This window comes from Protopterus annectens, chromosome 13.part0 (genome assembly GCF_019279795.1).
Source record: "Protopterus annectens isolate FY-2018-M chromosome 13.part0, PAN1.0, whole genome shotgun sequence".
Lineage (NCBI taxonomy): Eukaryota > Metazoa > Chordata > Ceratodontiformes > Protopteridae > Protopterus > Protopterus annectens.
Genome location: NC_056747.1, coordinates 668,688,797 through 668,706,986, shown reverse-complemented (window position 1 = coordinate 668,706,986; position 18,190 = coordinate 668,688,797). Strand labels below are relative to the sequence as shown.

Here is an 18,190-nt window from a genome sequence, read left to right as displayed (position 1 = left end):
TCTAATAAAGACACTAATCTCTGTTCATCCTATAGACCAATATCTCTACTAAATGTTGATTACAAAATGTTTGCCAGTATTTGCAGATAGACTCAAATATTTTCTACCACATTTAGTATAAGATGATCAAACTGGATTCATAGTACACAGAAATTCTTATAATAATATTAAAATACCCCTATCTCTAATTGAATCAGTTACATTTTTAAATAAAAATCTAACACTAGTTAGTTTAGACATACTGTGCGTTTGATTCAGTTAACTGTGATTATTTATTCTATTAGAGGAATTAAACTTTTCCAACAAATTTGTTAACTTAATAACCCGGTTATATCAAGGCAGTCAAGCTTATGTTAAAATAAGCACCATTATATCTCAGAATATCCCAGTTCTTAAAGGTACCAAGCAAGGATGCCCGCTATCCCCGTTATTTACATTAATTATGGAACCCTGGGCTAATTTGGTAGGAAATGATAAAAACATTGAAGGTTATTCTTTAAGTTTAAATGAATGTTCCAAAATACAAATGTTTGCAGATGATATACTTGTTATTTTAGAAGGAAATAACTCCGTTAGAGCTCTTTTTATAGATATTGATTATTTAAAAAAAAAAGAGTCAGGCCTAATCTGTAATAATAAAAAACACAAATCTTGACAATTGGTCCTAAGAAATTTAAATTGCATAACTTCACTAAATATCTGACACAATCTGATGAACTACTTTGTTTGGGTATTATAATCACTAAAATATTAAATATATTATTTGAATAAATTATAATAAAAGTCTAATAGAAAACCTTATTAAATGGAACAAGATCCCTTTTTCAATGGATGAAAAACTTTCAATAATTAAGATGGTTCTACTTCCTAAAATCCTTTGTCATTCAATCAGTTTCTTTACCTCCCCCAACTTACATAATTAAAAAAAAAAATAACTCTATGATTCAAACATTTTTATGGTTCCCAATTAAACCTAGAATAGCTTTATCTTATTAAATGAGAAATTGGAATAATGGTGGCATAGCTATGCCAGACTTGGAAATGTATCTAATTTCCTCAATGGCTAAAACTCTCTCTCTCCATATAGATGTTGAATATTCAGCTAAATGGAAAAAAATATAGAAATTTTAGTATGCAATACAATAGATAATAAACAGAAATTAGGTCTATTAAACAATATTTTCATTTGGGTTCTTAAAGAATATTTTACTTCCAAGCACACCCTGATTTTTAAATCTAATTAAGTTTTCTCTTAAAATCTTTCAGAAATTATATTTATAAATATAATATTTACAAGGATTGTTTATTTCTTGTTTCCTAAAGCCTATACACATGGGGTTATATTTTCATCTGATTATACAAAAATGTCTTCATTTCAGCAAAAGAATCTAACATTTTGGTTTCAGATTGTCAATAAGTTGAAATCCATTATGTTACTTAAAACTGAGTATGAGTATAATTCACTTTCTTGGCTGGATTTACATGAAGCTAGGAAATGTCACAAATAAACTTGATGCAATGCCATCAACAATTAAAAACTCTGTACCAAAAGTAATTCAATATGTTGTTGTTTGTCTTTCGGCTTTTCCTGTTAAGGGGTTGCCACAGCGGAACTCTGGTCCGCTAATGATTGGCAGTAGATTTTTACCAAACGCCGAGATGCCAGCTCGACACCCAACCTTCAACGAAGGCACGTCCATTTACGCACGCATGTCTTTCGAACGCTACCCAACCGCAAGAAGGACATGCAGACTCCACACAGAAGGCACTCCCAAGCCCAGCCGAGAATCGAACGGGAGAACCTCTTGCTGTGAGGTAACACTACCGCCGTACCACCGCAGCTACGAGTTTATATTTAGAACATGAAACACAGACTAAAAACATTTTGTCTATCTTGTATAAGGCTATTAAATTTGGTGTATGTGTGGTATCGGACAACTATTGGAATTATTTCACCTTAATAAATTATCATCCTCCTACAAATAATGGCAAAGTAAATATATTGCAGTCAGTAAATGTTGCACTTCATCTTTAAAGTGGAAATTATTTACATGGAGATATTTATATAGATCATTTATCACTCCTTTTTCTCTCAGTAAATTCAATAAATGTACTATTAAATGTTGGAGATGTAATATGGAAGAAAACGCTGACTTGGGCACATACGGTTTTTGACTATAAAATTAAACAAATTTTGGGAAGATGTTAACTTTTATTCTCCAAATCTCGTTTTATTTAATACTCCAATCCCTGTTTGTGTTAGAAAAGATAGCCAGCCTTTGATTTGGTCTATTTTGTCAATTGCAAGGAAAACCATCACAAGAAACTGGATATCAAATATTTCACGCTCATTTCAAGAATTTAAAAATGTACTACTTGAAGTCTGTAATCTAGAATACTTGACCATCAAATCAAGATCCTCCAGGAATACTACTAAATGCAATTTGTGGAAGAAAGTCTATGACTTATTAGAAAAATAATTTAATCATTTTACAAATATTTGACAAACAATTGTATTTTCATTTAATTGATCATTTATACATGTAGAGAACTTTTTTGTATATAGTTTATACAAGTTTGTTTTATGGTTATGAAGTTACTTATTTGGAAAGTGTTCATTTCTAATGTAAACAATTATCTGTTAGTTCTAATGTTAATAAAGCTGTTTAAAAAAGATTCATCACTGGATATTTGCAGGTTACTTATCCTATGGGACTTCTAAGATTAGAGAACAGAAAGACTGTGACAGTGCTGAGGGTCTTGCAACACCTTTGCCAACACTTCTGCAAGTGTAATGTCAGCATTGACACTACACTTTTTTCAGCAGGTCGCATTCAAACCAAATAAGTATAGTAGAGTCTATTAAACTGCATTTAACAAACTAGTGTTTCAGCAAATGCCTTCAGGAACAGCAGTTATGATGATGAAAGTCCTCATAGGGAAGAGAACTACTTGTAGAAAAATCCAGCTGGGACACAGATTACAGAAGACACAAGTGGTGTGATGATGATTAATTGCGACCCCCAAGCATATTTTCTTGTAGTAAGGTACCTAATACAACTGCGCTGTTACCTGCAGTTTCTTTTGCCAGTACAAGGTTTGGGCTGCAGCCTGTCCAGTTGTACTGTTAGAAAGTGGGGTCATTCAGATCTGTCAGGTCAACTTCCAGTTTTAAAGGAAGAGTTGTTTGGGGAGGCACAAGTGCTGTATGTACACTCATGTTCACACACACACTTCTGTCACTGCTGTGAGTCTGTCATTACATGACCATCATCTAGACAGCATTGAGGGCGTTCCGTGTTGCAGGCTTGGCTTACTTGAGTGACTGAAGATACAGGGGCTTGCTTTTCTCCCCCATGTAAGCATTCACATTCCTGCACATGTGTTTTTAAAGACTGCTATGAAGACTGAGCTTGGCAGAACCCATGTCACCAGCCAGTATGGTGCATTTCTGTCACCAGTAGGTGCTGACATCTTCCAGTGTCTGAGTCTGTATACCATGCTTGGTCATTAGGGTCATACTCTGGACTTCATCTTTCTGCGTCTTTTGAGGTGTAAGTATAGTCTTTACACTTAATTGTAAGATTGCTGTTTTGTTAGGCCAAATTAAAGGTGTGAATATGAAACTTAGAGTGATTAAGTGTGCTTCTGCATTCATTTACCTTTGAGTTTTCTGTGCTGCCATCTCGGTCAAGTAAAGCAGTATATTTATGTCTACATGTTTAAATAAATGTGACATTTCAGCAGCTTTAACATCAAAAGTTGTTTAGTCACTTAAACATTGACAATGGTATTATTGATTTTTGTTTTTTAAAAAATGCATATGATCCAGTGTTTCATTTTTCTAAGGGGCTAGCCCCCCCTTCATCCCATCCTGCCTCTCAACTGTGTGTTTGTACATATATATAAAACACACAGGCACCACTAATTTGGTTCAGCATTAAAATTTTGAACATCTTTAGTATTGGCAGAAACAACTGAGCAGTCAAATGATCACAGAATGTCAGCATCAGTTTGAGAGGGGGCAGTGTGCATTGGATAGTGGGAATTTGTCCATTCCCCACTGTTGTGTGATCTCAGAGTAGTATTTAAGTAGTGGCGGATATGGTGATGTGAGGGGCTTTTTATAGGTATTGAATTTCAGTATTGTAAGGTCGTTCGTCTGTAGTTTGTTTGTTCTTTTGCTATTCATATACAGACGTATGCCTGCTTCAGAGTAGAACATTAGCTGGGAAAGGGAAAATTTCCTTACTCTTGGTATTCTGCGGTGTAGTGGTTTCACATGTTTCCTTTTCAACTAATATTGGATAACAAAGCTTCACACACGTACCCTCCCTTTTTTGTACAGCAAATATCCATTGAATGGGAAAGGGAAATCATTTGGAAATATACCTGCATGCCTACATACACGGTCTTTTGCTGGCTTTGTTTTTCTTGTCATATTTACCAGTGCTTTTACTGACAACTTGTAATAAAGTTGAGTGGTGTGCTTTTCAGTGTTGAGGACTGTGTTGGCCATCTGGCCCTGATGTTCCAAGTGAACATGACATGCAGTGGCTTGCTGGCCTGATGAAATCATTTTGAAAGATTTATCTTCAGTGAAGGTGCAGAAAAGGTATTTTTGAATTGGTCTGTACTTTTATAAAGCAGGCTTAAAACTGAGTAATGTATGTCTTTGTTTCTTCTGAAGGCTCTGTCATGGTAATAAGTGCCAAAATACCTAGCTGTCAAATCAAGCGTGCTTTTGTTTTAAATAGGTTACACTTTTTCTTTTTAGATTGTAAACAAATGGAACACTGCCCTAATTGGACTAATGACCTATTTTCGTGAAGCTGTTGTGAACACCCAAGAGTTACTGGACCTTTTGGTGAAATGTGAAAACAAGATCCAGACTAGAATCAAAATTGGACTGAACTCCAAAATGCCTAGTAGATTTCCACCTGTTGTGTTCTATACCCCAAAGGAACTGGGAGGCCTAGGCATGCTTTCTATGGGTCACGTACTTATCCCCCAGTCTGATCTTAGGTAAGTTTGTTGTTTTTTCTGTTTAATTTGACGACAGACTGTTGTGTAACTTGTTCCTGGAGTCCTGGCCTACAAGATAGAACTGTATCGTTTCTGAAAAATATTCAAGGCTTGCCTTTTGCATTTTTTTTTTTTTTTTTTTTTTTTTTTTAAGTTGACCATACCAGTACTTATGTGGTAACTTAAATAGCAAGTTTGAAATTCCTTCTGTGTGTTTCTGTTTCCAGGATTAGACAGTGACTTTGTAGAGTTTGGGTCAAGTTTGTTCCCAATTTCCTCTTAAATGCAGTCAGAAAAGCTCCAGTGTGCAGTCTTTCTCCTCGCAGGAAGAGAGACATAAATGCATTTAACACTTTTTATCTTCAGGGGTAAAAAAGGTGTTAGCCCTGTGACTAACAACTCAGTTGGTCTTTGGTTACAGGAAATTCATGGAGGATATATCACAGCTTCGCAGTTGAGAGTACCCTCGGAGATGCAGCACCATGTATTGCAAGCCTCCACCATCTGATTCTTCATATTTGAAACTTTTAAGGGGAGAATTAGCTTATTATTTGTAGATTTCCCTGCTAATGGGGTATGATGCAGTACACTGAGAGAAAGGTTCAGAGCATATTACAAAATAGAGAAAAATCTTCCACATGTAAGATGGCATTTTGTTTTGCTGATTTCAGTGTAACAATTTCAGGGACAACCTGGGAGATTAGTCTCAACTCAGATGCAATGAGAAAAATGCGTACAGTAATACAGACAATAGCATATATTAGTCTGAGTCCATACAATGAGAATTTGTGTGTAATAGATGAGAGAAGGATGCAGGTAAGTAAAATATAAAGAGGAGAGAAAGGAATGAATATGGAAGGGAGACGGAGGAAAAAGTGATGGAAAATTTTACTTTCTACAGTAATGGTTACAGTGAACTGTGGTGACTGAAAAAGACTTGAGCAGTCAGGCTTTCTTGAGCTTTGTGTAATGTGTACTATCTGAGGGTGCTGACATTTGGCTTGGTTGTGCAGGAGTTTTTTGAGATGAGGTTTGAATTCAGTATAAGAAAGTCTTTTAGAGAAACTGGAAGAGATTCCATAGTTTAGATGTAAGAGTGGAGAATGCATAGTTAGAGCAGTGTAGTTTGGTTAATTGCGTCAGTAGATTGAGCCGATTGTGAAAGACTTCTGAGGTTATTTGAAGAAGTTTTGATGACAAGTGTTTCTGCAAGAGGTGTAAATGTCCAGGGTTTCTGTTTTTCTTTTCTTTCCCCTCCCTCCCAAAAGTGAGACTAGCAGAATGCCTGCTTTGTTTTATTGGCAGTATTGTTTTTTTTTTTTTGGGGGGGGGGGGGGGTTTGCAGCAAAGTTGCATCTTTATTACAGATGTTCTGTAAGGTGTTAGTGTTTTTCTGTGAGGCTGCAGCAGTTATGGCTGTCATGTATTCTAATTATGTTTGATGTTTTCCCTTGCCAATTGATACCCTTGTTGGAGCCGTTAGGTGGAGATTTTCATGGCCCAGATGAGTATTGAATTTGAGCGTATTTTCTATATGATAAGGAAAACTGAGATTGATCTAATGAGAGTCCAAGATATTTAAAAGACATGGTGATTTCAGTTGGGGAGTTGTTTGGGTCTGTAATGTGAAGCGTTTTGAGAGCTTTGGGTAGCTTCTGTTGAGTACTGAAGATCCTAGCTTTTTGTCTCTACGTTTAGAAGATACCCATGTTTGATAAGGAATGAAAGTCATATTGGAGCCAAGTTTGGATTTGTGTGGGAGTGACTGACCAGAAGATACCCATTCCATTTGCATAGGACATGATATTTAGGTAGTGGAGGTCATAAGGGATTTAACTGATGAAACTGGAGAAGCGTAAGAGTGCTAGAATGCTGCCCTGAGAGACTTTGGGACAAGCTGCATTACAAAGGGGTAGGTCCTATTTTTACTTTAAACAGTCTGTTGGTGGGAAAGTCTTTGAACTCTGGAAAGGTGTCCGTACTCACGCCAGTTTGTTCAACAGCAGTGATTGATCTAAGGCCCAGGTAAGGTTTATGAAGACTGCTTTGGTAAGGTTGTCTTTGTCCATATTAACTAATATTTCATCTGATTGTCTGTAGGGTAATGATGATACTCCAACCTCCCTAGAACCCGTGATTTTGTTGAATGCATGATAGTTGAGTGTGTATTAGGTTTTCCAGCTTTTTCTTTAGGGTAGGCAGTATTGAAATGGGTCAGAAGTGTGTGTGTGTGGGGGGGGGGGGGGGTCTTTGAATTTTCTTGTTTAGGGAGAGGATTAATTAGGGCTATTTTCTAGATGTTTGATATTGTGTTTTTGGATAGGCAAACTCTGATGAGGGAGCAGACAATGTTTTACACATAACCAAGATTAAGTGCCTCATTCTTAGGCATGTGCGCCTGCTTGAGTCTCTTTTTCCAAGGGGTCTCTTGTGAAAATAAAACAAGCGAGTTCAACATATGGTTGGTCTCTAGCTTCCCTCTCTATGGATAGGAGAAACTTGCTGGGTTTGGGTTTTACTAAAGGTTTATGTCCTGCATTTATTTTGCTCTTTAAAACCTGTTTACAGCATGCAACACGTATGTCTGATAGTCAGCCATCTACCCCTAAAAAGTCTAAGTTGGACAGAATCCCTCAGGCATGTAATTACTGGCTCTCTAATCCCAGATCTAATACTGCAGTTACTTTTTATCAAATCCATTCACTGCCAAACATATTGTGAATGTTAAACTCTTTCCCTTTAGATAAGGGATAAGAATTTTTGGAAGAAAGTTTTTATTCTACTGCTGCTTTAACTTTCAGAATTCTAAACTGCTAGGTTTATATGTTAAAATGTTTACTGGCCTCTTGAGAACATGAAGTTAGTTGTTTCTCTCCCCTCTTCTGAAGTTGCTATATCCAGCGCAAGCTATTACTGGATCAGTAGTGGTATATCTTGAAGCAATTAAAAGTAAAATTTCTGGACGTAACATTCACAGTGCTGAATCTACAACCATTGCTTGCTCATTTTTGTGGTAACATCGGGTGTGAAGGATGCAAACCTTTCCCACTCATAGGAGCCACAGGAAGTTTTAGTCTCCATGCCTTTTTGGGCTCTCCCACTGGTTGAGTATTTACCATACTTTCAGTGTTTGCTTACCTCAGACTTAGAGCGTGGGTGAATTTATTAGACAACAGCCCGATTCAGACCACTTTTCAGTAAGAGCTGGTGCAACTATTTGAATAAACCATTTCCTTTCTGGGCATTTCCATTAATTATCAGTAGTACAGCCTATTTCTGTCTCGGAGGAAGACTTTTTTGAGAGCAGTACTGGGCTCTTCACTATCCAGTGTACCTTCCTGAAGAATGAGTTGATGATCTTTGTGTTTCACTGTTGCAGTCATTACACTTGGGTTATCCTGCTGGCAGGCTACCCTCAGTCGGCCTGAATTCCAAAGTCTAGGTCCGGTGTCGGTTGCTGTCGCCTCTTCCCTGACGTCAGTGCGCCAGGGGTATAAAAAATGCAGCCGAAGCCATTTTCTTCAGTCTTTCTTGCCGCGCGGTGCCTGAAGCATAAGCAGTTAGCAAGTGCCGATCGGCCGACTCCTGAGATTTTCGTGTTCGAATTTCAGATCCGAAGTCTTCATTAAAAGCTAAGTACCCCGTTGGGGAAACTTTTTTCTTGCTCCAGACTGATGTCAGAAAAAGTTTAATTGTATTTCTTGTGGGAAGCAAATACTTCATAAGGACTTTCATTCTTACTGTATTCCTTGCCTAGGCCCTGACCATGACGTTGCTAGTTGTCGGTTTTGTGCTAGATTTAACCAACGCACTATTAAGCATCGGTACGATTTTGCATGTCTATGTCACTATTTTGACAGAAGATTTAATTATACGATGTCGGACAGCCATCCGACTACCGGAATTCACAAGAAATGGACAGGCATCCAAGGTCCAAAACTGACAACAAGGCTACTTCTAAGCCAGTCGCCGGTTCTCAGTGAGGTGCCTTCGCAGCCCCTGACGCCTGCTACTTTAGAGACACAGGCCGCTACCGACTCCGACGTGGAGTCGCCTAGGCCGCTGGAGGCTCAAGGTATTGGACCTTCGGAAGTCTATTCCCTCAGGTGGTTCCGGAGCCACTGAGCAGCCATCTGCTTCTGAAGGTGTTTTCAGACAAACTCGATTATACATTAAAACGACTTCAACTTCAAAGGCAAAGACTAAAGCACCCTTAAAGACAAAGAAACAAGTACAACAGCCTCATGGACAGGTCTCCATGCCCAAAAAACAGATGCTCAAAATGGCTGAAGACTTAATTACTTTGATCAGGGGTTTCCATCCCCCACCTGATAAAAGACCTAGGCAAGAGACAGAATGTGAATCTTCAGATCAGGTTTCCATTTCATCTGATTCCTCTTCTGATCAGGAATACTCTCTTCCTCCCTATGAGGATTCTCATGCTGAAGAATCTATCCCTTCAGCCTCTCCTCCTGAGGATTAGTCTTTTGGGGAAACCTTGCATACCATGAGGGAGCATTTCCACTGGGAGAGCCAAGATTTTTCAGAATCAAAGAAAAGGCTCACAGACTTCCTTTTACTACCACAACACAGGCCCCTAGCTATTCCACCTGTGTTAGACATTGTTGATTATGTATTTTCCAGAGTCCAGTCTGACCCCTGACTCCTTACCTCCAGCTCCAGTTAAGCCGGACAGGTACTACAGGGTTCCTGACTCTCATAAATTCCTTTTCAAAAACCCTGCTGCTGATCCAGAAACTCTCTCAGGGTCCCAAAGGGGTCAAGGCTTCCACTGCAAGAAACCCTACGCCCTCTGAGAGGGATTCTAGGGCATTGGACAGATGGGGAAAAAAGATTTACACTTCCGCTACCTTGGCTGTAAGGGCTTTAAATTGTCAGTTTCATATGCTCAAATGTCAGCAATATATTATGTCATTGCTTAAACAGAAAATGCTGATAAATTCTGAATGTGCAGAAAACAAAGAAATGCAGGATTTATTGCATGCAGCTGAACAAGTTGGAAAGCATACTTTGCAATGTGGTTGATTCTTTGGAGGCCTCCTGCAGAGCCGCTTTTACGGGTTCCGTCATCAGGAGGCATGCTTGGTTAAAGGAACAAAGTCTGCTTGATCATGTCAAATCAAAATTATTAGATGCCCCATTACAGCATGATACTTTGTTTGGTGTTAAAGCAGAAGAGGTGTTAAAGAAAATGGAGGACAAAGCTAAATCTATGCAAACGGTTAAGGATTTCATACAGGTTCAGCCTCCAAGATTTAGCAGACACTGGCCTACAAAGAATTGGTCCTTTCCAGTGTCAGGCAAGACCACAAAGGGGCAGATACAGATGTCCAAGAGGCAGATTCCAGCCCCAAGGTTCGTACAGGTCTAAATAATGGGATGCTTCTACCTCCAAAAGTGGAGAAGACAAATCACAGCCATACAGGAAACAGTCCCAATGACTTCCCCCTGCCTGCACCAAGCACTTATCTTCTGACAGCACCTTTAGGGGGAAAACTAGCACTTTTTTCTCAAAACTGGCACATAATAACCCAGGACAAATGGGTCCTAGACATAGTGTCACAGGGCTACAAGTTTCACTTCCATACCCTGCCAAGGACAAATGGTTGGCCGACCTGCCAAAACATCAATGGGCAGAGGCACAAAAGCAAGTCTCATCCCTCATGGACATGAGGGCCTTTCAACAAGTACCAGAGCAAGAGTAGGGACAAGGATTTTATTCAAGACTGTTCTTGGTACCAAGAAAGAACAAGACTTGGAGACCAATACTGGACCTATCTATTCTAAATACATTTCTGGATATACCAAAATTCAAAATGTTGACTCTACAGCAACTTCTGCCCTTGCTGGGCAAGAAGGCTTGGCTTGTGACTTTAGACCTAAAAGAGGCATACCTGCATGTCCCAATCAGACAAACATGCAGAAGATACCTCAGATTCAAAGCTGGCTCAATGCATTACCAATTCTCTGTACTGCCCTTTGGTTTATCTACTGCGCCCAGGGTCTTCACAAAGTGAGTAATTGCATTCTGCAGACAAAGAGGAATACAAATATATCCTTACGTGGACGACTGCCTCATTCAAGCAGAGAACAAGGACGTTCTACTACAGCATCTGGCATTTGTAAAGAGATTTCTAACAGGCCTAAGGTACACAGTCAACAAAAAGAAATCAAAACTAGTACCCTCTCAAGAGATAATATTCCTTGGTGCAAGCTTAAATACAACTGCCCAGATGGCTTATCTCACACTAGACAAACAAGGCAACTGACTACCTATTTCAACCTGTTGGCAACAAAGACCCAGTTATCTGCAAGAAATACTCTGCAGGCTTTGGGCTTCATGGCATCCTGCAGTCTACTAATTCCATATGCGAGACTGCATATGAGGAAACTTCGATGATACGTAAAAAGTGTTTGGACTCAACATTGCCACAGCCTGGAAACAATAATTACCTTCATTCCCTGCCTGCAACAGGAGTTTCGTTGGTGGGCGAAGGCTTGTCACCACAACAAGGGACAGCTGTTCACCTTACCCCCAGCCAGGCAGACATTAACAACGAATGCATCAGATTATGCCTGGGGGGGCCCACATGGCAGGAAGATGTATTCAAGGCACATGGTCTGCAAACCAAATGCATCTACATGTCAATCAAAAAGAGATTCTAACTGTTCAGAATGCCCCGACAGCCTTCAAGGACCTACTTCATCCGGGACAACTACTGATAAAGACAGACAACACCACGGTCATGTGGTATATAAACAAGCAGGGAGGCACTCATTCTTATCCCCTTTGCAGACTAGCCATGACTTTGTGGGACACAGCATTAACTTACCAAGTACATCTGCAAGCACAATTCCTGCCAGGAAAGATAAATACTCTGGCAGACTAAGCAGAAACCTCATGGATCCCCATGAGTGGAAATTGGATCCACAAGACTTCAGCATAACAAGGAAATGGGGATGCCCAGATATAGATCTATTTGCCTCTCCTCACAACTACCAACTAAAAAGATTCTGCACAAGGACTTATCACAGACAAGCATGGAAAGTGAACGCCATATCTTTCAGCTGGAAAAGCTTAGCAGTATATGGCTTTCCTCCACTGCCTCTCCTCCCCAAGGTACTCCTAAAGGTCAGACAAGAGAAGCCAAAGATGATGCTGATTGCCCCAGACTGGTCCCGCCAGCACTGGTATCCAATCCTAAGGAACTTGTCTCAATGCCCGGCTTGGACCTTGCCTCAAATACCTCATCTACTGTCCCAACAAAACAATCAGATCCTGCACAGCCAACTAAAGACCTTAAGTCTGGCAGCATGGCGGATAATGTAGTGATACAAAACGCACCTCTCACTAAAGCTGTAATGGATGTCATTTTGGAGGCCAGAAGGCCTAGTACCAGAAAATCTTACGCTGGAAAATGGAAGAGATTCTGTGCTTGGAACCAAGCACAAGTAATTGACACAGCTGTGCCAAATATTCCTCAGATTTTTCAATACTTAACTGAGATGCTGGACAAAAGCCTATCCTTTTCATCAATTAAAATTCATGCCTGTGCCATTTCAGCTCATTACATTACAGAGCCACCAATCTTTTCTCATCCCTTAAGGCAGTACCTCAGGGGAGCCAAAAACTTAAGGCCTCCAAGGAGATCACCAATACCAGCATGGGACCTCAATTATGTTTTGGAAAAACTCACCCTGCCTCCTTTTGAGCCAGCCGCTACAGCTGATATAAAGTTTTTATCTTGGAAAACAGCTCTGCTCCTAGCAATAACCTCTGCAAGACGAGTCTCAGAGCTACAGGCACTTGTGGCTGTGGAACCTTTTATCATTTTTTATCCAGACAGGGTTTCTCTGAGGACAAACCTGACATTTATGCCTAAGGTAGTGTCCATTGTGGCCCTTAATCAAACTATTCATCTGCCTACTTTTTATCCAAACCCACAGAATAAGGGGGAGAGAATTCTGCATTCTTTGGACATACACAGACAGCTGCGCTTCTACTTGGACAGAACCAAAGCTTTCAGAAAGAGAGCAACTACTAGTGGCATATGCTGCAAGATCACAAGGAAAGGCTATCTCAAAGCAGACTATTTCAAAGTGGATAGGCCACTGCATTATTTTCTGCTACAGCATGGCAAGTCAGTGCTTAAGGGCATTAGACCACATTCAGCCAGAGCAGTAGCCACTTCAGCAGCCTTCCTCAGGGGAGTACCAACCAAAGACATTTTAGGGGCTGCTACCTGGAGTTCAGTGCACACCTTTACAAAGCACTATCATTTACTACTCTACTCTAAATCCAGGGCAGGCTTTGCCACTGCAGTTCTGCAGGGCCTCATAGCCGCTCCTAATGCTATTTAGCTCCAGCCTCCCAACCATAACTTTGGGATTCAACCCAAGTGTAATGACTGCAACAGTGAAACACATAGAACATAGTACAGTTGTGTACACTTACCATAAATGTAGATGTTCGAGTGTATTCACTGTTGCAGTCCAGGTTACCCACCCGCCATCCCCCAGACAAGCTCCTCGTGGTCCTGCAGAGTGGTCCTAGCTACAGAGAACTCAGAAAAGCGACTACTTTCTGGATTTAAGTATCTTTGCTGTTTTTTTACTTGGAATAGCTTCTCTAGCTTACCCTAAACAAGCTTAAACTGTTTTTTAGCTGTTTGCTGCATTACTTTAAAATCTGCACTTAAAGTTACTTTTTAGTCGAATTTGATCGAAAGTTTGTTTGTTTAATTTAACTGTTGAGGCTGCCCACTAAAGTGTGCTAGCCTGTGTAACTGATATATCACTGTTTCTGTATTTTCTGTGTGTTTCTATCTAAAAACAAAAAAAAAAAAAAATCCTTGTTTTCCCACCTCTCCTCGACTAGTTTCGACCAGTTTACAGGCATTGCTGTATTCTGGGCTGTGGTGTAGTTCCTGTGTTGTCCATTACCTTACTTGGATAGAAGGAAGTTTCTTTGCTCACCAGTGGGAGTGGGGAGCCTTGAGCAGCCTACCTGTCCCTGTAGGAAGTGACCTCAGCACAAGAGCTGTAGTAATTGGTTGTTTTGGACCATTTCTAGCTATTTTGTAGTTCCCTGTTTAAAATCTGCGTTTGCGTGGCTTTATGATTGTCGCATAAGCATAGCGCCGTTTAAACAAGGTTAAACTTCTTCTGGCTCCACCAAGTCTGCTCTTCAAATTTTCCCTTAAGGAAGCTCTACTCTTAGTTTAATCAGACTACTCGCTATATTATAAGCCTAGCACTTGTTCTCAAAACTTCTCTACTAAGTAAGCACTCTTGTACTAAGTAAGCACTACATCCACCTACCACCCCTGTGAATATCCACTTTCCTTAAAGGCACAGCACTCCCTTATACTGTTCTAGCATGTCGAGTGGTAGATTACTGGCGTCCTCTCCAGTTCAGCTGGTTAATCTGGGTATCTTGAGACAATGCTACAATTGTCTCATGTACACAGACAACCCTCTCCTCCTCCCAACAAACACAAATACATGTGAGAGATGCAACTATATAGCCAAATTGGAGGCTGAACTCTCTCAACTCTGGGCTGGCATGACCAGACAGGAGGAGATGGTAACCACACACACAACAAACCCAGTCCCACATAGACCTACCACAACTGCAAACCAAACACATAAAAACACAAAGACATACTCGGAGGCTCTAATAAAAAACCTACCAAAACAACAGAGGCTCCCAAAGCAGACATCCAAAAATCCACCACCCCAAAACAAAACACATGCAACACACATACTTCAATAAATCAGTGTGTCAACCAATCACAGCCCTTAAGGCCAAACACCATGCCTGATACACTAGTAATAGGTGACTCTATAGTCAGACACACTGATGTTCCGCTTACCAGGCTGAACAAGGAGAGGGTGACTGTGAGCTGCCTATTGGGAGCTAGGATCTGCCACATAACACACGCACTCAGGTCACTCCAAAGCAAGTACAAATATGACTCTGTCATTGTCCATGCTGGCATGAATGACCTGAGACGTACCTCCCTGGACTACATGAAAAGAGACATAGAGGAGCTCTCTGATGTAGCCCAGGCTGGTATGACCCTGACCAGCATCTTGCCCTCACCAAGAATGATGCCACAATACAAAGACAAGATGATCAGCTTTAATAATTAGCTCAAGTACTGCTGTCATTCTAAGGGGATCCAATGTCTGTCTGCCTGGGATAACATGTTGGACAAGCCACGCTGCTTCGCAAGGGACGGCTTGCACCTGTCACCACTGGGCTTCCGGATATTGGCTAAGGCTCTTGCCACCCCCATAGTGCCTTTTTTAGGCAAGGCTCAAAAGACAAACCCACCTCCTTAGAAAACAAAAATGGAAAAAAACTAAGGGTAATGCTGCTCAACGCCAGAAGTCTAAATCTCAAGATGCAGGCACTCGATGCACTCCTCAGTATGGAGAACATTGACGTCTGTGCAGTAACTGAAACCTGGTTCAAGGCTCCTGAGAGCACCCCACCGCTATCAGGCTATATCTCGTATCATGCTTTTCGCCCCAAAACCCGGGCGAACCACAAAGGAGGAGTGTCAATATTCATCAAGGACACCCACACCTCCAGGTTAGTAGCAACACATGAAGCATCAGAGACCATACAGGTGCAACTAACCATAGGCAAAACTGCTATACAACTGGTAGCATGTTACAGACCACCCTCCCAATCTCAGGAACCCCACTCAGCCTTCCTGAAGACATTGGAGGATATGAATGTATCACAAAATACCTTCATACTGGGAGACTTCAACTACCCAAACATAGATTGGGTACATTATTCTAGCCCTAACACCCTAGCCCAAAGGTTCCTGGAATTCATAAATTCAAATGCCCTGGAACAACTAGTCACCTCTCCCACTAGGGGAGATAATATACTAGACCTGATCATCACAAACGTGGGGACAAAATGCTCCACACCGGAGGTATACCCCTCACTAGTGAGATCTGACCACAAACTAATCACCCTGGATATACATATCCCACCTCCACCACCAGCACAAAAGACCACAGTGAAAAGCTTCTCAAAAGCAGACTTCACTCTTTTTTAAGACTGAGATGGTATCCTTTAAGCCCACTGGGCCAGTGGATACCACATCCCGCAATGCTGAATGCTTTCTATGGACATCTCCAAGAATGCATGGATCATGCAATCCCAAATAAATCCAAGTCCCTCTCCACCAAAGGCAAGCGTCCTGTCTGGTGGACCTCAGCCATAAACAAATTGTATAACAAAAGAAGGAAGCTACTGCACGACAGAGCAAAATCCCATAAAGGGAAGACATCTGTGATCAACATTAGCAGAAAACTACGTTCTCTCATAAAAACATCCAAGGCCAATTTTGAGAGAAAAATCGCTAAGGACACTAAAGATAACCACAAAGCCTTCTTCAGCTATGTTAGAAACCTGGGCAGAAACCCTCAGATATGCTCAGAGTTAGTTCACAACAACATAAAATACACTGAACCCACAGATATTGCCAACATTCTGGCTGACGGGTTCAGTGCAAATTTCTCCCCTCCCTCACCCCCAAAAGAAGAAATACTTATCCCAGCTGAATGTAATCTCCCTGTCATCTCAGATGTCCAAGTGAGAACCGCCCTCAACAAAGCTAAAAACACAGCATCAATGGGACCTGACAGTATCCCGGGTTGTGTGCTACGTGAACTCCAAGAGGAGCTAAACCCGCACATAAAAATGCTATTTAACCTTAGCCTTACTAGAGGATATGTACCTGAACACTGGCGTACAGCAACAGTGGTCCCACTCCACAAAGGGGGTACCTCTACAGACCCTGGGAACTACCGCCCCATAAGCTTAACCAGCCTGGTCTGCAAAGCTATGGAAAGAATCATTAAGGAACTCATAAACAGAGACATAGGGGACCTACAGACACTTGACCCCACCCAGTTCGGCTTTGTAAAGGGCAGATCCTGCCTTTTGAACCTGGTTGACTTTTTCGAAACAGTCCCTAGAGCCCTTGATGAGGGCAAAGCAGTCCATACAGCCTACCTGGACTTGGCTAAGGCCTTCGACACAATACCCCACTCAGGCATCATAGATCAGCTCAACAGCTTAAACGTAAACCCTTATGTTACTAGATGGGTTGCAAACTGGCTAAAGGACAGAACCCATAAAGTTAAAATCGCTGGAGCAATGTCAGACTCAAAGCCAGTCACAAGTGGTGTCCCACAGGGATCTGTCCTGGGACCCCTCTTGTTCGGCATTTATTTCTCAGATGTTAAAGCAAACATGGGAGGGTTGCGGCTGACAAAGTTCGCAGATGACTGCAAACTAGGCGCCATAGTCGATACACCAGCAAGACACATACATCCTACAAAAAGGCCTCACAGAAACGGACAACTGGTGCCGGAGTCACGGCCTTAAACTAAATGCCAAAAAATGTATAGTCATCCTCTTTGGGAAAAACAAAGTACCCACAAATTATCACATAGACAGCAACCCACTGAGTACGGAAAAAGTAATCAGAGACCTAGGGACCCAGGGCAACAGCGACCTCTCATTTGACACCCACGTTGCCAAAGTGGTTAGAAAAACATTCTACCTTGCACACCTCGTCATGAAGGGATTCACATCCAGATCCAAGGATGTCATTGTACCCCTATACTCCTCCCTCATCAGACCCATGATTGAGTATAATGCCCCATTTGGTATGTACCTCACCCAGCGTTTGCAACAGCTGGAGAGACCACAAAAGTACCTCACCAAGAGGATCAAGGGTCTCCAACATATGTCTTATTCTGCCAGACTAAAGAAACTCCAGCTCTATTCAGTAGCATACCGCCTGCTCAGAGGTGATCTCTGCCTGACGTACAGGGCCATGTCCAGTCAGGATCTGATGGACATACTCCACCTCAAAAAATCCAAATCCATCAGGACCACGAGAGCTAAAGACTTAAACCTCGGCACAGGTATGAATAGGACATGCTGGAGGGATAGATTCATAACCCAGAGGCTTCCCATGCTTTGGAACAAGATCCCAGTTCATGTTAGGCAGAGCCCCTCACTGACTCTCTTCAAGAGAAATCTTGATGAGTGGATGGGAGATCGTAAGTTTACCCCAGGGGTCACATCTGTGTCACTACTAGACAG

The 18,190-nt window shown here is 41.2% G+C and overlaps 1 protein-coding gene across 1 annotated transcript in view; it reads left to right on the top strand.

The window, feature by feature from the left end:
- The window catches only part of PRPF8 (pre-mRNA processing factor 8), a 2,252,227-nt gene that overhangs the window by 1,260,689 nt on the left and 973,348 nt on the right, over positions 1–18,190 (top strand). Inside the window, exon 23 of the mRNA XM_044054875.1 lies at positions 4,778–5,025. Within this exon, the coding sequence (XP_043910810.1) occupies positions 4,778–5,025 (248 nt within the window). The remainder of the gene's footprint in view (positions 1–4,777; positions 5,026–18,190) is intronic.